The sequence below is a fragment of the Callorhinus ursinus genome, unplaced genomic scaffold (assembly GCF_003265705.2).
Source record: "Callorhinus ursinus isolate GAN/ISIS: 27379988/994484 unplaced genomic scaffold, GSC_fseal_2.0 scaffold9, whole genome shotgun sequence".
Lineage (NCBI taxonomy): Eukaryota > Metazoa > Chordata > Mammalia > Carnivora > Otariidae > Callorhinus > Callorhinus ursinus.
This window is the reverse complement of record NW_027397071.1, coordinates 53701198-53724068: the sequence shown is the minus strand read 5'-3', so window position 1 is coordinate 53724068 and position 22871 is coordinate 53701198. Positions and strand designations below refer to the sequence as shown.

Below are 22871 nucleotides of genomic sequence, written 5' to 3'. Positions count from 1 at the left end.
GTTGGTGATCAGAAACACTACTACTGCCCAGCTGCTTTGGCCACGTTTAATGGTTCTCCAGGAAAACTGTCAACCTGAATGGAGGAAGATGCTGTTGAAAATCACTTCTCCATGTATTCATTTACTCATTTGTTCAACAGATATTTATTGCTCATTCCATGTGCCAGGCATTGTGCTAGATGCTGGAGAGACTAGGCATGACTAAGATATACCTAGGCCCCTGCCTGGGATGTGTATAGAGACTCTGGAGAAAACAGATTGTTAATTTATTATTATTACTGAAAAATAGACTATGAAGAAACAGATTATTTTTTATTATTTGAGAATGAAATCCATGGACCTATAAGAATAAAATATTCTGCTCTGGAATTTGTGATTATAACTAAACTTTACCTAAAGAGGCTTATTTTCTACTGTGGTCTTAAGTCATAAATTGCCTATTTTTCTGTATCTAGTTTGACTTTTGTTCTTTGCTTTTTGAGATATTTCTATTGTGCCAGCTCAGTAAGTGGCATTTTCATTTAATTTTTGCCAACCCAAACTTTGCCTTCCTGTCCTAGATGAAACCTTGGCTTTGTTCAAAATTTGCATTTTCATTTTTAGCAGATAGTGACAGTTTAAATCAACAGCAAGAACAGAAACCCTTGTCTAAAGCAATTTCCTCACTATTATTCCTCACCTCAATGAAATTAGAAGTCCTAGGGAGATGAATTCAGATAGTCCTCTCCACCCTCACCTGCACCTCCAGCAATTTGCCTTTTTTCTTTTTTTTTAAAGAATAAAAGATGAAGGATAAAGGGCTCTTGAAGGGAGGATATCTAGTCTGAAAAAGAGAGGGAAAGGAAATCGTGTACTGATAATGGTGATCATTTGTTGAGTGTGTATTATGTGCCAGGGACCACTGCCAGGCATTTTATGTGAATTATCAGGTAAACTTCCCAACAGAACCATGAGGTGCAGGTACTATTACTATTTTCCTTTACAGATGCGGAGATCAAGGCTCACAGAGGTTAGATAACTGTCACCAAATCTCATACTTATTTGATGGAGGAGCAGGGATTCAAAACTAGGCCTGTCTGACTTTAGAAGCTCATGCTTTTTACTAGTCAATTAAACCTCCAGTCATTTCCATGCATTTTTCATAGGGATGGTGCTGAATCATTTGGCTTACTGGTTTTCTGAGTCATCTCCGCCAACAGGGCCAGATCCAATGTATCTTCTGCACTGTCTTGTATCCTCTCTATTCCTGCCCTTTTTTCTTGTGCAGTCCACCTACTCCATCATCTTTCTTTCCAATAGCTTCTTGTGGCCTGTTTCTGTGATGCAGAAGTCTGGTAAGCTTGCCAGGGAGTAAAAGTGCATTTGTTCAGGACTATAATGTTTATTTGAAAGGGAAGTTCAATCACAGATGTGACTTTTTTATGAGCCTCATTCTATATCCTTGTGATTGGGAAAATACATCAGTAAGTAATGCTTCCATGAAGAGTCACTATCATGTCCATTATTTTAAAAGATTGGCCAATAAAAGCACTCCATTGTTGATAATCCATAATTAATATGAAGTAAATAATAAGCATTTTAAAGTAAAATTCATCATGATAATAATGAGAAATGAGGGATTTTTTTGAAAGTCAAAGATTTAGAAAAGGTAGGTTACTATCACTAAGGAATGTGTAATCACATAATCTGGGGTTCAGTTTTTCTCTTTTTATTGGTGAGAACATTCTGCTCTTCAGAAGAAAGAGTTTGTGGTTTTATTTTTTAAGCTCATTAGGATGATTCAAAAAGTCTTGGCTAGCAAACACCTTTTAAAAAAATCAATTTTTCAATAATTTAGAGTGAATCAGACCCATATAGTTACATTTCCCTTAAGGGGGATGTGCTTTCAAAATAATTAAAGTAGAGATAGCCTTATAGATCTTGAGAAAGTGTGCTCAGAAAATGTCTTTTGATTTGTTATGAAACACAAAACTTTGGTAAAATGGGACAGGACTGGAAGGAACTGTCCAGTTTCATCACTAGCTAGTGGAACATGACCAGTAGTACAGAAAGTGCTAAATGTCCACCTAATCTTTATCCTTTTTATTAACAAGAGTCAGACTTTTAGCTGTACATAGGGCTCTTAAAGACCACATTTCCCAGCCTCCTTTGCAGCTACATAGTTTCCTCTAGGTTTTGGCCACTGAGATGTAAGGAGAAATATTCCATGGGATTCCTGAGAGGTCCCCTTTAAAGAGATGGTGGGCGGAGTGTGGATGTGTTTTTCCTTCCTGCAAGCCTGAATCAGGGAGGTTGGCTGGAGTTCTTGCAGCCATTTTAGATAAGGAAGACAAACGCCATACTCTCGGGATGGCTGAACAGTGAGCTTTAACGAGGCTACCATACCAGCCTTGGATTTGCCATCTCTGGACTTCCTTTACACGAGAGAGAAATTTCTTTTTTTCTTATGTCACTTTTTTGTGGATTTGTAGCTACATTTAATCATAACTAAGAAAAACAGTGACTCATCAGATTTGGGGAAAGAGCAAATGCATTAATATAATAAGTTTAGCTACCATTACTGAGTACCTTCTATATGCCAGGAACTGTTGTGAGAGCTTTATTTCTAATAACTCACATAACTCACTCAACGGTCTTCTAAGAGACTGTTAACCCCATTTTACAGATGATGAAACAGAGGCATAGAGAGGTTAAATAATTTGCCCAAGGGCACACAGCCAAGACGAGTTGAAGCCAGTTAGTCAGCTCTAGAACTTTCTCTGAATCACTGTGGAAGAATGACTTGACAATATTTTAAAAACCAGCAGGGCACCCGGGTGGCTCAGTCTGTTAAGTGTCTGCCTTCCTGGGATGGAGCCCAGCATTGGACTCCATGCTCAGCTGGGCGTCTGCTTCTCCCTCTCCCTCTGCTCCTCCCCCCTGCTCCTGCTCACTCTTTCAAATAAATAAATAAAATCTTAAAAAAAAAAAAAAAAAGCAGAAGCTGTACTCAGACTCCAGCTTTTCTACATAGAACAGAATTATCCCCTAGATTTGACTTTGTCAGTGATTATGTGAGTGACCTCCGACAGGCACATCATTTAACTACCCTGTGCCTTAGACTCTTCACCAGTAAGAGGCGTATGACAGTCCCTCACCATGCCTGTGAGGCATCTACTCTGAGCCTGGCCCTGTGCCAGGCACACAGGTTTGTTAGTGGCCACTCTGCTCTAACCCACTAACCTGTGAGTTAGTGACCCACAGGTGGGTCAAGGAGACAAGGCCTGAAACACTCGAGAAAAAGCAAGGAACAAGGGAAATACATTTGCTTCCCGAATCCTGTGTACAGTTGAATTTGTGTGTCCTATCTATGCAAACCACAGATCTTCTGTACATCCTTTTATAACCCTCATTACGTTTGAATTTTTCATGGATTGTTTGTAGTTATGGGTTTAATGTTCCCACTAGAGTATACATCCCATGAGGGCAGGGCCGTGGGCCCCTCATTAGCTGCTGTGGCCCCAGCAGAAACCTGCCTGGGCTGGTACTGCTCTAATGCTACAGAAACCCTTGAAACTGGTAATTATCCAAAGATACTTGATATATCTAAGGGCCTTTGGACCACCTCAGCTCATTATCACCTCTAAATGGTCTTCTCTCCATTCCCACTGCCAGTCCCATGCCCCAAGGCTCCTCCCCAGCTTGACTTCCACTGAGACCGGTTCACAAGTGAACATCATGGAAACGTGATCTTGAACATATGTCACTGTGGGCCACTATTGATGTGTGTTATGATGGAAATAAGATGGCAGCTGAAATGTGGGGAAGACTTTTGGGTTGAGACCTCATCATGGAGATGGTTTTAGCAGTGTGAACATGTGGGCAGGAGTGTTCTGGCAAATGACAAAACAAAACAAGAACATGTGCAAAGTCCTAGGGAGAAAAAGAAGTTTGGCATGTTTGAGGAAGTAAAAAAAGGCCAATTTAGTAGAATGCAGTCCAAAAGGGGAATGGCAAGAGATGGGGTAAGAGATTTAAAAAATGTGGAGCCTTGTGAACCTTGGAGTAAGGCATCCGAAGTTTTCCTAAGGGTAATAACAGAAAGCCACTGGAGGGTTTTGAAGAGGGAAATGTGATGTTAGCTTTTTAACATGCAGTTGGCTTTCAGCAAGTATCTACCATATAGCAGGTACTTATGCAGATACCAGAAATGCTCTATTGAACAGATACTGTGGCCCACAAGGAAATGACAGTCTGGGAAGGAGGAAAGCAGACGGTGTCAGTAAAAGATAGCAGTAGAGCCTGTCCTGTGCACTCTGGAACTACAGATGGTTTTTAGGGAAAAAAATTCTCCGTGATCAAATCATATTGGGACTTCATATTTCATACTTCCTTAGAGATTCTCATTGTACACTAGCATATTAAAGTGTCTTGAGAATCACTGCAGTATAGAAACCTGTCTCGGTGCAGCGCATTTCCCGAACTTACTTGCATCGAGATCTGCTTTCAAATAACAGGAGCTTTTTGAACCCGTTGTGTTTGAACCACGCTCTGGGAAACACTGCATTAAGGAAACATGGCAGTTAACTTAGATGCTAGGTGTGACAGCTCCTGAGACAGGATCTAGCTCAGTTCAGGTGCAGAAGGGGCAGGGACTGAGGGTGGCCTTCCTAGAGAAGGTGACCTCTGAGTTGCTTTCTGAAGAGTGAGTAGAGGTTAGGCATGTGAAGAAGCAGGGAAGGATGTTCCATGGAGAAGGCACAGCTGGAGCAGACCTGGAGACCCAAAAGAAAGCACGTGCTCATTCTAGGAAGATAGATTTACAGATTCCAAGAGGAAGAGGAAAAGTTTGTTCCTTTCACACCTTAGGGGAATAGTTGTTTTAAAATGGAGACAGAGTAGAATGCAATCTTCCTCATCTGGATTTTAGTCTGAATGCCAATTTTGGCCGTCCCCTGTTCCCACTGTCTGTGCCTCGCCAGTCCCCTTTCTGCACCTTTCTCCTCCTGTGGCTTGCACATGCGGTACAGCTCAGTTTTGGGAAGGCCAGACAGCAAGCCCCTCGCTGTGCACCTTTGTCCCCTGTGTCAGATGGCTCAGCCTTCCCAGAAGTGTGGGTTTCCTGTTCATACCTCCAGCTCCATTGGCACCGCGCTGTTTCTGTCTTCACATTGTTTCTGAATACTCTCACACTGCACCCCGTTTTCCCTTCCACATCCTTCCAGGTTCATTTTTGATTTGTGCAAGGCAGCATAATTAGAGGATGTCACATTTCTCTGCCGGAGAGAGTCTCATGCCTTGCGGGACCCCAAGCGAACTGGAAAGGTTCGCAGATGCCAAAGGGTCTCCCTCCTGTGCAGCCAACTCCTTCCGTTTGATATAATAGAGGTTCTTTTACATGGGTTATTTTTGCTTCATTCTTATCAGGTGATTAATAAAAATCGCCCCCACTTAACTTGCTGTCGCGTAATCGTTTTTATTTTCACACTCTGAAGTATGTGTTTATGAACTCTATTTTACAAAGGGGGAGAAGGCCGGAGAGTAACTTGCCCAAGGTCATTCAGCTACTTGTGGAAGAAGCCATCGCTTAAACCTCAGGGGCAGTTGTAAAGGTTTCACATTAGTACATAATGCCCTTAAAGGGTCTAATTGTAAAAGCATTTCTTTTGGGAGGAGTCTGTGCTTGCATCTCCTTGGGCATCAGGATCACCAGGGAGTTTTTAAAAAAAAAAACCAATAAGGATTCTAGAGTCTTCCTTCATAACCATTGACCAGAAGTCGGGGATGGGGACCCGGTGATAATGCAGGGGTTCTCATCAAAACTGCCTGAGGGGTGACTGCCGGCCCCCCTCCCCCAGCCCCGCTGAGTTTCTGCCTCAGTGGGTCTAGGGTGGAGCCTGCACCTGCGCTTTTGCTACATTCTTCCAGGAGCTGTTCACACTGCCTGTTGGGGAACCCACTTTGATAAGCTGGCTTAATGCAGCGGGTGAGAAATGAGGGAACAGGACAGGGATAAGAACTGCAGAGTTGGCGACAGGAACGTTCATGCCTTTTTCATTCTTCCTTTTCTTTTTGAAGCCCTTGAGGTTTTATTTGGTTTTGACCAAACATTTAAGTTAAGAACTAGGAAGGGCGATACCCTAGAGTGGGATTTAGAGCCAGGCAGCTGGGATCAATTCCCACCTGCAGTGCTTAGCGAGGCTCCGTGCTTCAGTTTCCTCTGCTGAGAAACGGAGATGCCAATAGCTGCCCCCAGGCATCGAATCAGTGATGGTTCTGTCCTTACCTCTGTCCTTATCTCTTCCCTTCCCATTCACCTCGGGGTAAGAATAGTGAAAGCCCAGAGGCTCCACTTGGCTGTCTTTAGTTCAGGAGGTTATCCACGCTTTGGAAGTCAGCTGTGCTCTGCATTCATTTTGTGAATTATTTAGGCCTGGTGGTGCTGGTTTCTCTTCGGCCTCTTTTGCATGCTCCTGCAATTGTTCCCAAGAGGAACTGCAAGGGGCGGGGAAGACAGTGGAATCCTGCAGCCTCTGCTGGGTAGTCCACTGGTTCTAGGTCTGGGTCACTGGCTCTAGGCCCAGGGGAAAGCAGTACCAGCCTTGCATTGCAGAGGGAGGCTGCAGGTTACCAAGCAGAACCATAGCGAGGGAATTTGCAAGTGCCACGTTTAGGACAGGGTAGTTTTCCCAGAAGGAGTGGGTAGAACTAAGAGCTCTTACCTGGGCCTTGCGAGGGGAGTGTTTTCACTCGTTTGGCTGACAGAGAAGAAGTGTGCTTTCTAATCAGAGCAACTGCCATCTTAAGTCCAATCCTGATGTTTCCTGGAAGGTGGGATTCAGACAAGTTACAAGTCCATCTTGTGTTTGGATGTCTTTATCTGCAGGATGGGGATGGCTGCCCTTCCCTCACAGGATTTATGAGTTTCAGTGAGGTAAGAGCTGTAAAGTAGGGTGTCACACCTTGCGTAGATCACAGCTAGCGCTTAGTACAAAATAGCCCCCTTCCCTTGTATCATGATGTCTTCTATATAACTTCCTTTATATGGGGGGGGGGAGAGGAAAGTAACATATTTACGGGAAATCAGTTAAGGGCCGTGCAGTGTGCTGGGCTCTCTCACGTCCATCATGTCATTCATTTTTCTAGCATTTCTTTTCTGTACTATTCTTCCCATCTTAGACAAGGAGAAATAGAGCAGTGACATAACCCAAAGTTTTAGGGGTGGTAAATGTTGGAGTGGATTTGAACCTGAGCGTTCCAAAATTCAACACTTAGGCTAGTATTATTCTGTCTCACGCAGCAGGGAAACTGGGAGAGCATCCATCGAAGGAAGGAGATTCAGGTTGTTTCAGATTTGATTTTTCAGGCTAGAGAAAATCATTTATACTTTGCCTTGTTTTTCTAGTTCCTTGAGGATGTGAGCTACTGGGCCAGAGGATATCAGGCACCTGTTTATTTATGGCTTCCCCTGTTAGGTGAAGGCTAACAGAAGTGCCATTCCTAAGTTCCTCAAAAAAGCCATGATGCCATGTGTCAAGCATGCATGTTCAATGATGTTCTTTACAGTATTATTTATAGTAAGAATAATTAAATGACAGTGTTGGGTTTTCCCTAAGTCCTGTGCTCCTAGAAAATCGTGAAGGTTAATAAATGCCGCCACGCCTGGTGCTCCAGAGATGGCCTATAGCAAAGAATTACTCTTTCCTATTTGACTTTGATAAGACTCCTGAATACCTCCCTTGTTTACTTAGGACAAGACCAGACAGAGACCCTCCAAATTCCCTTTCTCTGTCTTATGAATGATTAGCTGACCTGCGTGTCCTCACTGATCAATTGGAACAAAATGCTCGTTAACCAAACATTGGTTAGGATTCTCTCCTTCCACCTGGGCCCTAAACTTTGCCCCATCCTCACCCTGGGCCAGGATACAGCCCTCCTTAAGAGTCCTACACTAGTCAGGGCTCTCCAGAGAAACAGCCCGTGTGTGTGTGTGTGCATGCCTGCGTGCACGCACTTGTGCATTCACACATGTATTGTGTGCACACGTACCCTACAGTGAATTCACTCATAAGTGTGTGGAGGCTGGCAAGCCTCAAGATCTCTAGGGTGAGTTGGCAAGCTAGAGACCCAGGAAGAGCTGATGTTTCAGTTCAAGTCGCAAAGCAGGATAAAACCCATATACCAAACTGAAGGTTGTCAGGCACAGGGCGCCTGGGTGGTGCAGTTGGTTAAGCATCCAACTCTTGGTTTCAGTTCAGTCATGATCTCAGGGTTGTAACAGCGAGCCTGGCATCAGGCTCCCCGTGGAGTCTGCTTAGGATTCTGTCTCCCTCTCCCTCTGCCCCTGCCCCGCCCCGTGCCATGCACACTTTCTCTCTCTGTCTCTCTCTCTCTGTGTCAAATAAATAAATAAATCTTGAAAAAAAAGAAGAAGTCCGTCAGGCAGAAAGGATTTTCTCTTACTGAGGAGACCTAGGCTAGGGAGAGGTGTCAACCTTTTTGTTCTACTCGGGCCTTCAACTGATTAGATGAGGCCCACCCACATTACAGAGAGCAATCTGCTTTACTCAGTCTATTGATTTAAGTGTTAATCTCATCTAAAACACCCTTGCAGAAACATCCAGAATAATGTTTGACAAAATATTTGGGACAGAATTGTAGCTTACAGATCCAAACTTCCAGACAAGGTGATACATAAAATTAACTATCACAGGTTCCTCCCTCAAAATATACTTACCTCAGAGTAAAACACTCTCTGATCTACTTTCAAGTCACACCACTCTTTTACCCCATTTCCCTACATTCTTTCTCACCTTGTTTATTCCACTATGTAAAAGAAAGACCCATTTTGTCTAACTCCTGAGACAGTTGCCGATCTTGTGGTCACAACATTCTCTGTATTCTCTCTCCCCAGCTGCAAAACCCCTTTACCTCCTTATAGTAATCCTTACTAAGCCTTTTCTTACTAAGTCTGGATGTGTTTTTAATTTGACAAACATACTAAGTGTCTAGTACTAAGGGATTGGTTAAATAATGGGTACATTCAAATTACAGAATATGATGCATTTTCAAGAAGAATGTACTAATTGGTGAGGAAAGATGTCTATGAAATACTATTGAGTTCAAGAGGCAGAATATAAAATTGCATACTTATATTATCCCTTTTATTTACAATTAAATATGTGTGTATCTTCATATTTTTCAATGGTGGTCTCTAATAGTTTCTAACATTTCAGTTGTAGTTATCTCTGGGAGGAGGAAAATTAAGGGGAGGGTCTTTTCTCCTGTCTTTTTGTACTGTTTGAATTGTCTATAATGAAGTTGTATTGTCTTTGTAAACTGAAGGAAAACCACATTGAATAATAGCTTCATGATCTCGATTTTTGATTTAAAAAAAAAATCAATTCTGATCATACAGACGAGGGCCCAGTGGACTGGCCTCTTGGGTGCCCCTCTCCATGGATGTCCACCCTTGATCACCTTCCAGAGGCTGTATAATCCCAAAGTCTTTCCCTGGGGAAGACAGTGCCAAAGGGTGGAGTCCTGCACAGTTTATCTGTCTCTCCTCTCAGCTCCATGCACTGAAGCCTGTTGGAGCTTGGATCTCCCTCTCTCTGCCCTCAGTGCTCCCTCTGGAAGCAGCCTCTCTGGCCACTGTGAAGGGATTTGATGGCTGGGGACACTTCTGGGCTTTGGGCCAGCCTTCCTTTTCCATTTTGCCTAAGGTCCTTCATTCTTGTGGGTCTTGTGTCCAAAGAATGAGAAACTTAAAAACTGGAGAAACAGATTCTATTTCATTGACAAAGCTTGAAGCTTCCATCTTCTTAGCACTGGAGCGTTTTCCCCACAGTCTGCATGAGCCTCCTGCATTGTATAACATACACATTGGATGACATAGTTGGAGATTTAAATGACATTAAGTGAGAGCATCAGTTTTGGAATCTTCCCCTGCTGAATTCCCATGGCAATGTGGGTGAGGGCTTCAGGGATTTTACTCTAACGTTTTGGCTAAATGCCAACCTGGCAAATTCCATTCCTTTCCTTGGATGCTGCAGTGCCAGCCGTCCTCCTTCACCCAGGGTGAGGTCATTGTCTCTGTGATTAAATAGTGGACACTTTCCGCTTCTTCAGCTCCTTCATTACAGGAAAGCCTAAGAGGAGGGGCTTAGTATTACAGCTCCAGACTCCCATTCCTCTCCTTTTTCATGTCTCCAGATTGGCTGTCTCTGCCATAGGTTAAGTTTTAGATTCAAACCTCTGTTCCTCAGCCCCTTATATCTCGATGTTCCTCAAGTGTCAGCGCTAGGGCTCATCACTCTTGAACATTCCCTTCTCTCCTTGAACTAGATCAGATTTATAGTCTAGGGTTCTGTGAAAGATTCCTTTTGGGGAAAAAAAAATCTGGTCCTTGGAAGAAAGTTTAAAAAATGATTGCCACATTTCATTTCTTTATATATTTGAGGTGTTTCTGGGCTTTAGTGATAAAAGAATCTAACATCTCAGGATAAACACAGTAGCAACAACAAACTTAGCCCTTTGTCTTTCTGTGCTGTGTTTATTGTAGCCTGGCTACTGAACCACAAGGGCTGTTAAACTAGAAGTGAGGTCCCATGGCAGCCTCTCCTCGCCTAGTTGAGTTCTCTGTGCAGTGCTGTCTTCTTTGTGTAAGTTCATATCTACGCATTTATTTCCCCTTGAAGGATCTCATGCACAAAGACCCTGGTCTTTTGAATATTGTCTCTGTACTGTTGAGTTTTACCTACTAAACCAGACTGAAGGGATACATTGTCATCTGCTTTCCATGTTCTGTCTGGTAAATGGTTGGTTGTCAGGACAACGGCATAGAAGGTGGAGGGTCGTTGATAACCACATGAATTCTTTAAATAAATGTGATGAGAGCAAATCCCAGTCTGTCCTTGAAAGCAGTACAAGAAGAGGAAAGGTTTCAGACAGGTCCTTCCTTTTTATAAATTTGATACTCCCTTTAAAAATTATCCACAGTTGAAGTTGCTTATACTTTTACTAAAAATTCTGAATAAAGGCATTGCCTTTGTTGGACAATATGTTGCCATTCAGCATATGAAATGTGACTTTTCTGGCCGCCCTTTGGAGCACCTGCCTGTGTCTTGCCAGCTCCCAGAGGACAGCATGGTGGCTCTCTGTTGTCTCTGTAACAGGCACATAGAATGAGTGCCTGATGGGTACCACAGGAACAAACAAATGGTCTCAAATCTTCATGGTGTCCCTTATAGATGGGTTTGATGATTTATAACTGCAAAACAAACTGAGCTCAGAGAGTTTAAGTAACGTTTTCCAAGGCCCTTAAAAGCTTGGGGGTGGGGGAGTGGTGTGCACAGAATTAGAACCCAATTCATCCTGACTCCTAAGACCACACTCTTTTCATTACAGCACACTGACTTGCTATAAAACACACAAAGAGGAACAAACATTTTAAAAGACAGAACATTTCTAAGATGAAATATATGCTTTTTAAAGCAAGAGTGGAAAACCTTTTTCAAAGGTAGAGTCGTGGAAAAAAAAGAAATAATATGTAATTTAGTATTCATTGAGAATAAGCAATTAATTCTGCCCTCCAGGGGTGAATTTATGTCTAGCTTATTTGCACATGAAAGTACGAGATTAGCTTCATTTATATGAAAGTAAGACATCTGGTTGGGAAGTGAAAAATTTGGTCAATTACCTGAATCATGTTTGGTCTACATGACAGAAAAGCCCCAGATGTCTTCAAATCACCAGATGTTTGGCTTGTGTGGTGAACACCGGACCTACTGACTTTTTCCACATGAGAGCTTGTGGTTCAGTCTCCTGTAGATTCACCCCTTGTTAGGAGGTTGTTAGCATTCTGTAAACTAGTAGTTTGCGAACAGTAGTCTAGACTAGAGACCCGACACTGGCCCCTGACAAAGGGGTATGTGATAGGATGAGAAAATTAGGTCATAGAAGCATATTGTATTTAATTTTGTAAATGTTCTTATCTTGAGATCATCTCCTTCCTGTCTTTTTAGTGATAAAACATTCCGTTAAATGATCCTGATTCTAATGTTTGGATTTTGTTTTTTTTTTTTTTTTTCAAGATTATTTATTTGAGAGAAAGAGCACAAGCAGACGGGAGGGGCAGAAGGAGAGAGAGAGAGAGAGAGAGAGAATCTGAAGCAGATTTGCCACTGAGCACAGAGCCCTAAGTGGGGCTCGATCCCACCACCCTGAGATCATGACCTGAGCTGCAATTAAGAGTCAGACGCTTAACTAACTGAGCCACCCAGGTGCCTCTCTAATGTTTGTTTTTAATGAATCTTTGGGACTAAAGGAAAAATGGAGATGCCTGTGTGAGTCGCACTTTTCTTTATGTGACTTCTTTAGTAGATTCTGAAAAAATAAAACCAACCCAAACTGTGAAGGATACTGCTTTAAACACGTTAATTTCTTTAGCACAATGATAGCTAAAATATTTTTATTTCCCAGATTTGTCTTTCTCTCAGAGTGGGGGAACTGTCTATGTCCAAACTGTTGTCCTGGGTCTTGAAAGCATTGGTCATCTTAACAGCCAAGACTTTTCCTGACAAAATAATCATTTTTCCTCGTGAAACAAACATTTAGTCCTTAAAATAACTCCAAAGAAAACACCTTCTGCACTTTTCACTCTGGAGACTTGCCATGGAGCTATGACTACAAGGGGGACACTTTTTGTGCTGGAAAACTGAATTCCATCACTGTGAATATTTTAACAGCTTTCACAGTCTCTGTGGTTTGTTCTCATGACCCCAAAAGCATATATCTCCACATGCTGTAACATCAAGGATCTCTCCTCAAGCTTTATAAACTCAGCCCGAATGAACTGAGTAACCATTATATGCCAGGCGATACCAGGGAGACCAGGAATACAGAGTTGTTGTAACCATTATAATATCTCCTATTAATTGAGCATTTGCCCCATGACAGACAGCATCTTAAAGTGCTTTATTTGTATTACTTTGCTTGATTCTCAAATAATATAATAGAGTTATTGTAGCTGTTTTATAGGTGAAGAAATAGTAGCAGAGAAATTAAATCAGTTGCCCACCATCACAAGGCTTCCCATCTCCTGACCAGAACTGCTAAACTGCATGCCTCCGGCAAATACACCTGTGACAAGAGCGATACCCTCAAGGTGGTTATAATCTAACACGGAAGAACGAGGCACAAGAAAAAAAAGTCATTGTGTAGAACAGAATGATGTAATTCCAAGAAACATGCTGTGGGGTTGTAGAGGAAAAAAGTGATTAATTATGATCTACCCAGGAAAGGCTTTTGAAGGTGGCCTTAGGCTAGGTGAGAGCAAAATAGGGCATTGGCAATTATCTAGAGAATTAGGTCACTGTGGGTGTCAAAGTGGATGATTTCAAGCTGAAAAGCCTGCACTGTATGCTCTGAATAGTTGAGAATTGGCAGCCTATGCCGCTAGAATCCACTGGATTTTGCCAACGCTCTTGTTCGCCCTGTGACTTAGAGTCCTGGCTTGGGTGAGCTTCTTGCCCCAACTGGGGGTGGGTACAGGCTGGTATTGCCACAGCAGGGGTGTGGAAAAGTGTGGCCCCCGGCTTCAATCTAGACTTCTGCCACCACAGCAGGGTGGCCCCAGAGAAGCCACCTCCCTCCCTGGCTTTGGTTTTCTGTCCTGCAAAAGGAATATGCTGAGGTCAGTGGTCACAATGGACCATTCACAATCCAGGGTCTCTGTTTTTGGAACCTGCCTAAGGCAGTAAAGGAAGGAGCTAGAAGATTTGAGCATGCTGGGATTTCATGGCTCTTAGGGGTTTGTTCCTGGACATGACCCCCCAGGGGAGCCTCTGCAAATGAAAGTGCATTCGTTTTCTGTTCATGACTCAACAAACACTTGAGATCATTCTTCCTGGCTCCAGTATCAGCCCCTTCTAATCTACATGATCTAGAAGGGAGATCCTCAATTTTGGAATCTGGGAATCCTGGATTGAAAGCCTGACTGTGCCCCTCATCTGATAGGTGACTGGACAAATTAAATAACCTTTCTGTGATTTTGTTTCTACAGCTGCAAGGCAGTGATTCTAATACCAGCCTCATAGGTCTGTTGCTTAGCATGAAAGGTGAGAGCAACTGAAAAATGCCAAAAACATGACCAGAAAGCGTGTAGGTTTTGATCAACAGGCACTATTATCATTGTGATATTTATCTTCCTAAAATACAAGTTGTCTGCACCACTCCTTGGCTCACTGACCTATATAATAGTTAGCAGTTGCCTGTCAGAACAAGTCCAGACGCCTTGGCCTGCTGTCCATCCTGCCTTCCTCAGACCTACTTAGCAATGAGACCTGTGGCTTTTCACCTGTAAGTTCACCACTGTCCACTTCTTGAATCAGACTTGACCAGCCAAGGAGCATTTAAGAGCCTCTGTTCGTTCCACTAGATGGTGATGTCCACAATGTGTCCGCATCACAGCATCTGGGTGCTTAAGTGAGAGACGTGGGCCTGCTGGTCCCCATTTTCTAGGCATACAGATAGGTCTTGATACCTTACATTGTCTCTGAGTTTGAGAGATGAGGATGTGTTACTGGTGGGATTATGTTAGGAAACACGTTTCTCTTCTCTTTCCTAGCTGATACTCAGCATCGTGTGTGTGTGTGTGTGTGTGTGTGTAATATATTTGTCTAAGTTGATTGATCTGTGTCTATGGTCTTCTCTTTTTAAAAGAAACTATAAATTCAGTTGAATGGATATTACCGAGAACTGTTCTAGACACTGCTGTGTCCTAGGGGGAAGGAACCTGAATGCAATGATAAATAAAATCATCTTTGAGTAATTCTGTGTTTAGCAGGAGAGAGAGGAAGAGAAGAGCATGGGGAGAAAACAAAACATAGTGTAAGGGTCATTTAAAATTTGATTTAAACTATGTGATATGTTTATTAAATACCACCTGTAGGTCAGAATATAAGACCAGAGATACAAAGATTTGTAAATGACAGTCCACACCACAGAAGAGCTTACAAGATAAAATATTTACAAGATATAATTCAGAAGAGGTATTGGATGAGAATCCTATGTCTACTGAAAGCCCTATGAGGGTAAGGCACTTCTCCATCTTGTTCCTTAATGCATTTTCTGTATCACAGCAATGCCTGGCACATAGTAGGTACGCAGTAAACCCTTCTGTAATAAATAATGAATGATGAGGATACCATCAGAAAGTTTTACATTTAGTCAATAATTTAAGGTTTAATTCCTAGTTAAAATGAGGTCATTTTTAGGAGGCAAATGAAGGGCAATGAACAAATTAATGTTTCAGAAGTTGTCTTTCACCAGATGGCAGAGCATGTCAGGTTTGAGTTTTTTGTGAATTTCTCCGATTGAGTGAATAGTTCTGGATGTCTGTGACTCCTATTCAGGAGCAAGAATTACCAGAATATCCTTCAGTCTTGTATCAGTTTTGGTTCCAGAAGGCTCCCTGATCTAACCCTCCCAAACGGAGATCTCTGTAGAGGAATTTAGGTGCTTGGTATGGGTCAAGCCCCTAATATTGTCCATTCGTTGAAAGTATCAATAGCCAGTCTACTGGCTGCCATATGCACATGATGCTATTATGTCTTGTTTGGTGAGCTTTCATGCTTCACCTAAGTTCGGAGCTCAGCCAGAGTCAGGAACAGGTCGTAACCACCTGTAAAATCACCCCAGCGCAGAGGATGCCTGCATGAAACGACAACCTTACATACACTACCGTATATAAAGATAACTTAAGATTAACACCAGCCTCTCATTGGAGAGTACATGAGTACAGTCCTCTTTCTGTTCCCCCACTCCTAAGCGAGATTGAAAGTGGCTTCAGTCCCAGAGCACTCAGAGAGCCTTGACTGCTGGCAAGGCCAGGTGAGAGCGCCATCCCAGCCAGTCTGGATGGCCTGTTGACCTTGGCAAAGCTGAGCAGGGACAAGTGCCCCTATGCCAGGCACAGAGGAACCAGGGTCGCATGCCACCCGTGCCCAAACGTCTCTCTCTCTGACATTTCCAAGGACATGAGCCAACTTTTCCCCTGGGTTTCATCTCCTGTTTGTAGGGATACAGAAGAACACTGAACCTTCCAGTTAATAACAATGCCCCTCCCCCATCTCCCCCTTCCTGGAGAGGATCAGAGTTCTGTTGACCATTATAATGCATTTTCTGTCTCCCAGCAATCCACACAGTCATTAATTTCTGCTGCTGACGTCAGAAAAGAGGATTATGTGTGTGTCTGAAACTGTTCCCAAAGTGCTCATTAGTCATAGATAATTGAAAAACTGGTAGGGAAAGATTTGGTGTAATAGTAGCCCCCGCCTGTGAAGAGGGACTTCAACCACCAGATAATTGTAGGCTCCAGCTTTTGACCGCTCACACTGCATCTGCCTGTCTGAATAGGAATTCAGTGGACATGAGCCCACAAACCCTCAGAGTGATTACTTTTTTATACCCCAACATGAGAGTGTGTTGATAGGGACAGAAGCCAGCCAAATCAAGAAAAGAAGTGAACTGTCCTTGGACCTCTCCTGCCTTCAGGCTGACGAGCAGGGTTTGGAAAAAGTGCCCAGGATACTCCTTAACTTCATTTTGCTTTTATTTTAACTTTAAGCTAGTTTGTTTTGATCACAAAAGAAATGTAAGGTCACGGTAGAGAGGAAGCACAAATCTTAGGGAAAAATGTCCTACCCTGGGTCCCAATCCCTGCTATAACAATATTCTGCATACTTTTCTAGGACTTTTCTGGAAGTAGAGGTGCTTGTATTTTTGTCTACTTTAACAAAATTCACAAATGAGATCACACTCTGAACACTATTCTGTATCTTGACGGTTTACCAAATTTATCTTGAGCTTCCTTCCAATTTCATACCTTAATTCTTCCTCATTCATTTTGATGGCTGTGTGGGATGTTTCTGGATACATGTGCCCTAATTTGTTTACCCTGATTTATGGGGGAAACACCTTTAAAAAATTTACACGAGAAATGTGTAGAAGAGTTTTAGAAAGTATAGGTTGGTAAAAAGAAAAAAAAATAGTAATAATTTTTTCATCCAGAAACAAAGTTTTCTTTTCTTTTTCCCCCAGGAATGTATTTTTACAAATAGCCCATCTACCCTCTTTGTTGTTGTTCTTTTTTTTTTTTTTAAGATTTTATTTATTTGACAGAGAGTGACACAGCGAGAGAGGAAACACAAGCAGGGGGAGTGGGAGAGGGAGAAGCAGGCTTCATGCTGAGCAGGGAGCCTGAAGCGGGACTCAATCCCAGGACCCTGGGATCATGACCTGAGCCGAAGGCAGACGCTTAACCATCTGAGCCACCCAGGTGCCCTTTGTTGTTGTTCTTAAAATGAAGTCATACTAGGCATAATGTTTTGCAGCTTGCATTTCAGTTGGCTTGATAGTTTTACAGATAAAAACTGTTTCCTATTCTAGCCTTTCTCCACTGCAGGTTTATCTTCTTAAAAAACAAATCTTAGTACTCAAAGCTGTTGGCTGGCAGGGCCTCATTGCCTTAGTTGGGGCTCCTTGCCCTGCTGGAGGCCCACACTTCTCTGCTCCTCCCTGGTGCCCCTTTTGCCAACATACTGAATGCCTCAAACACTCTGTGCCCCTTGGGGCTCCCAGCAGTGAACCGCTTTTTGTTCTAATGGCATCCATCTCCCCTGAGCATTCTAGCCCTGAAACCAGCTATCCGCCACCTATCTTACCAGACTGGGCTCAGATGTCACCTTCATCTGGATTTCCTGCACTCTCCTGGGCCAACTCACTGTCCCTCCTCTGTGCGCTGGGAATACCACATACATTCCACCTGCCGAGCCCTTGATGAGAGGCTGAGAGCCCTGGTTTGACCAGACCACTGTGTGAGCCTCCTTCACTTACACCCTAGCACCTCAGTGTTGCCACCACTGTTCTTGAAATGTTTAAGATGCGTGGATGAGTGGTGGAACAAAGGCTAGGAAAGACAGCCAGTGCTGAGGCTGTGAGGTCTTGATTAAGTCTGGGAAAATGGATGCTGTGATTAACTTAATTTTATGGTCAAGGAAGAGCCGAAAGGAGGATTAATTCCAGAACAGTTGTCAAGGCGCACTAAAGCTTGTTTCTGACAGCTCCTGTAGTCCCTCAGATGCACCCCTGGCTAATAAACTTAAAGCATGATCTGATGGGGTGATTTCTCAGCGATTCCTACCTTTTCGAGCACCTTCTCTTATGCCAAGCCGTTTCTGTTTGGTCTTGAAATAAACAAAGCTTCTTCCTGCTTTTGGCCCGGATAGACTATTCCTGAAAGGTGTGGTTCCACTTCAAAGGAGGATGTGAATCTTTGTGCATGTTTATTTTCATTCCGGGGCCACTGGCCTGTGGAGAAGGCCTGGCTGACCGCCCTAAGTTGGGTTCTCCGGCAGCAGATGCTGAGACAGATTTGGGGGTACTACAAGGTAATTATTAGGGGTTGCCATCTGTGATAGGAAGAGGGAGAGAGGAGGATTGGGCAGAGCAAGGATTAGAGCTGTAATCCGGCCCCGCCTCCCTTGGCCAGCCCAGAGGAGTGCTCTGGAGTGAAGTGGCATCCCTCAGAGTCCTTCTGCTCCCAGTACGCTGAGTCATCAGGTGGGGCTGCCCGGGGACAGGGGCCACCTTGGTACAGTGGCCCAAAGGTGCTGGCAGCTAGCAGCTGTCTGCTGATTTGACCCCCCTTCCTGGGCCTCCAGGCTGTCCTTAACAGGGATGCAGGCGGTGGCGTCTCCATAGCTCCCATACTCCCTGTATCCAGGTGACCGCCATGGCCTCTCACTGCCTGCTTCACAAAACCTCTCCCGTTGCCTGCTTCTGCATCTCCCTTGCCCATTCCTTGAGGGAGGTCCTCCTCTTTTCTCTTACCAAAATCGCTTCACAAGTGTTCTCCCTAAGCCTCGATGTCTTCTGCTGCAAGTGCTCCCAGAGAAATCTGGAAAAGTGCAGACGCAGCCACCTCGCACCCTGGCTGTAATGCTTCTCCAGAGGCTCTCAGTGAGCTTCATGATGGAGTTTGGACGCCTCCGCCAGGATAGCCGTGCGTGCCTTGTCCCCCTTCCATCTCCAGCCTTATCTGCCCCTTCCACCCCCAGCTCCTCTTCCTCCTTGCGCAGCCCCTTTGGCCGTCTCCCGTGTTTCTTGGCTTTTGCTCCAGATGCTGCCTGTGCTGGGAAATCTACCTGCAGTCCTTCAGAAGCCCGTCTCAACTGCTGCCCAGAAGGCACCCCAGAGTGCCCCATCTTGCTCATCCTCCTGTCTGGAATCTTTTGTTAAGGAAGATTATACCCCTTCTGTTTGTGAAGCTCGGGGATGAAGGTGAAACATTTTTACCTTCCTATAAAAATTAACCCTTTAAGAAAAATCTGAAGGTAGGGAGCATGATTTCCAAACGGTGCTACCGTTTTAAACATAGCATAGTGTTTGTTCTAAAAGTACTTCTTTGGGGGCATCTGGGTGGTTCAGTTGGTTGAGCATCCAGGCTTTTGATTTTGGCTGGGGTCCTGATCTCGGGGTCATGGGATCGAGCCCCGCCCATGGGGAGTCTGCTGGAGATTTTCTCTCTCTCTCTCTCTCTCTCTCTTTCTCTCTCCCTCTCCCCCCCTGCCCATTCCCCCACCCACATGTGGCTGCGCTCTCTAAATAAGTAAATAAAATCTTTAAAAAAAGGAAAAGTACTTCACTTGTTTTCTTCATTCACTTACAATTTTTTTAAAATAGATATACTCGTATGTAATTTAATGAATAAGAGCACAGGTCTGTGTCCATCACAGTGGAATCCATGGCCTGTACTCCAACACTTGTGGGGTATTTACTTTCCCTGTATAAACTGACCTTCCCCATCCGTCTGTGCCATGGGGACACTAGAGTATCCTTCACACGGGGTTATGACAACCAACTGAGAAAATGCATCATATGCCCTTAGCACAGTCCCTCGCACAGAAGTGCTCAGTAAAGATAAATGCTATCTCTTACGTGCTGGATACTAGACGTAGTGCCATACTTGAGATCGTATGTCTCTGGAGACAGATTGTCTCCAGCGAAGGGCACTGCTCTCCTTCAGGTTTCTGCTGGCTTGGGCATTCAGAATAGGTGAGAAGTTCTCCTTGCTTTCCAGCCCATCATAGGAGCATCTTGACTTTATCTTCTAGACCAGGGCTATCCTATGGAATATGAGCCACATACATAATTTAAAACTTTCCAGAAGCCACATTAAAGGAAAAAGCAATAGGTGAAATTAATGTCAGTGTATCTTATATAACTTAAAACATCCAAAACATCATCTCAGCGTATATTTGATGTAAAAGTTATTAATGAGATATTTTACATTCATTTTTGGCCATACTTTTTCGTATAAAGTCTTTGACAGCTATTGCATATTTGCCACTTAGTACACCCCAGTTTAGACACTAAATTTTCATTGTAAATATTTAGATTTCTTTTTTTATTATGTTAGTCACCATACAGTACATCATTAGTTTTTGATGTAGATTTCCTCAATTAACATTGAAAATGTAGATTTGCGCACCCAAAGTGGTTTCAAACGTACTTAAAAGTTTTACAGTAACTGAATTATCAGTTTTTAAATTGAAATGAATTAAAATGAAATTAAGTGGAAAATTTAGGTTCTTGCATTATTCCAGCCACATTTCAAGTGCTCTGTCTGCACGTGCCGAGTGGCTACCATATTGGATGGTGAAGCTCCAGAGCACATTGCAGGGGTTTCAGTCTTCTGCTTGCTTTTCTTAGCTAGACTTTTTTCAAATTCAATTATAGAAGAAGCTCATTATCTAAAATGGATAAAAATGGTGTCGTGGAGGGGTTTTTTTGTTTCTAGTTAGAGGAGGTCGGTGAGCCACTCACCTTCTGCTTCCCTCAACCCCCACCCTCCCCTCCACCTCCAGAAGTGCTGAGCAAACTGCTGACCGCACATTCAGAATCTTAGAATCTTGGAGCTCAGAAGGGTCTGAGCATATATGTGGGTCCACCCCCCCCTTGCAATGTAGAAATACTTATTATATATTTCTTGGCAGGGGGAAGGGAAGGACTCAGCCTCTGCTAAACACCTGAGAACAGATGGATTTCTTCATTGTATTCTGATTTTCGTGGCTCTCTGTGTCCTGATCTCATCTCCCTAACTAGGTTGGGTGCAAGGACTGCCTTTTACAGCACCACAGCGCCCACACAAAGCAAGACAATCAATAAATTCTTAACTGAAGGCCTGACTGACTGCAGGAATTCAAGGTCACTTGAAATATCAGGGTCGCAGCATTGCACAACTCCAAAGAACACCATTCAGATTGTTTTCTGTGGTTGTGCAAGCAGCAGCCTTGTAAAAGTTTGCAAGATTTAGACTGGGTTCTCTTTTCCAACGGAGAAAAACTTTCAAGACATTTTATATTGGAACAAAATAATCCCCTCCCTTATCCTCTGACAGGAAGCAACTACACAAGTAAATGTTCTCAACTTCCTTAGGAATATATATTAATCAGGGACCGGGTGTGGGCGCATATGTGTGTGTGTAAGGTATGCTGGTAGAGCTGCTGCCGCGTTAGGAACAGTTTAACCATTTTAACCTCGTCTTGAAGAGGCCACTGTGTTTATATCTTTTGGAATTTCCCGTGAATGGAATCTTTCTCCAATTTGAAAGGTGCCTTAGAGCTCTTGATTTTGTAAAGGACCGCAGAGCGTGACCCATAGGAACCAAGGACATGCACCTAAGTCACCAAATGAGCAAAAGGACTGTTGGTGGGTGCATGGTTTTTATCTTCATGATGTTGACAAAAGGCAGAAGAGAGGGGAGGGAGCGGAGAGGTTCTCTTAAGAAAACCCTGTGTTTGCTTTTGTGTTTTTCAAACTGACAGGTGTTTGTTTTTCCTCCTGTCTACCCAGGAAACCAAGTGCTGCCTCCTGGAGCCTCTCTTGGACATGGGCTCACACCAGAGGCAGCGAAGGACCTTGGCCTTCCTGCTGGAATTGCCGTAGCAGCTTCCCTTATTGATGCCCACGCGGGAGGCCTAGGTAACCGCGCACTCCGCGTCCATGAGCAACACCGGGTTCAAATGGAATAGTCCTCAGAACCAAACACGCTCCTTTCCTGTTTTTAAAGCAGGGAACAAGGGCTGGTGGTTCAAGATATAGAAACAAAAAGCCCTTTTACAATTAGGCATTTGGATAGAATTATAGAACTTTTTATCAAATGTGGACTTTAATTTTATTAATTTTTCCATACAGAATAACAGGGGAAGAATCAATATCTGGATGGTTCTTTGGTTTACTGAAAATTTGAAAAAGATACGTTAACTTCCAGCTAGCACGTATGGTGGTGGTGTATTTACTTATATGTTTTTTTCTGAAGGTACTCCAAAACCCTGACGAGACTAATTGATTTATTTTCATAATTTTGGCTTCTATCCTATATCCAGTTACTTGAGTGTAGTCTTGATTTCATCTCCTAAATAACTCTCACATCTGGCATTCAAATGTCTTCATTATTTCAAAGACCTGTTGAACACTAACTGTGTCCTAGAGGTGGTGCTTGGGAGCACTGAATTTAAAACCAAACCAAAAACCAATGTATCTCTTCCATGAATTTTAATAGGTAGGCGGACAGTGAGACAAGGTTACAGTCAAGTTGTGATGACTCTCTTCTCCTCTACATCTTTAGTGCTGTTTTTCTTTCTTTCTTTTTCTTTTCTTTTCCTTTCCTTTTCTTTCTTTCTTTCTTTCTTTCTTTCTTTCTTTCTTTCTTTCTTTCTTTCTTTCTTTCTTTCTTTTTCTTTCTTTCTTTCTCTTGTCTTTTCCTTTCCTTTCCTTTCCTTTTCTTTCTTTCTTTTCTTTTCTTTTCTTTCTTTCTTTCTTTCTTT

The 22871-nt window shown here is 43.2% G+C and overlaps 1 protein-coding gene across 17 annotated transcripts in view; it reads left to right on the top strand.

Annotated features, from left to right (window-relative positions):
- FGGY (FGGY carbohydrate kinase domain containing) overlaps positions 1-22871 on the top strand; it is a 400333-nt gene that overhangs the window by 173682 nt on the left and 203780 nt on the right. For 13 of the 17 annotated variants that reach the window (XR_003208181.2, XM_025871735.2, XM_073896658.1 and 10 more), the window contains one exon: positions 21898-22026. The exons of 1 other annotated variant lie outside the window; for it this stretch is intronic. Coding sequence is in view for 12 of the 16 variants with exons in the window: in XM_025871735.2 (XP_025727520.2) it covers positions 21898-22026 (129 nt within the window). In the remaining 4 variants the exon portion in view is untranslated. Of the gene's footprint in view, positions 1-10625; positions 10644-21343; positions 21458-21537; positions 21754-21897; positions 22027-22871 lie in introns of those variants that run through there. 3 more of the 17 variants (XM_073896660.1, XM_073896661.1, XM_073896659.1) reach the window with 3 other exon arrangements.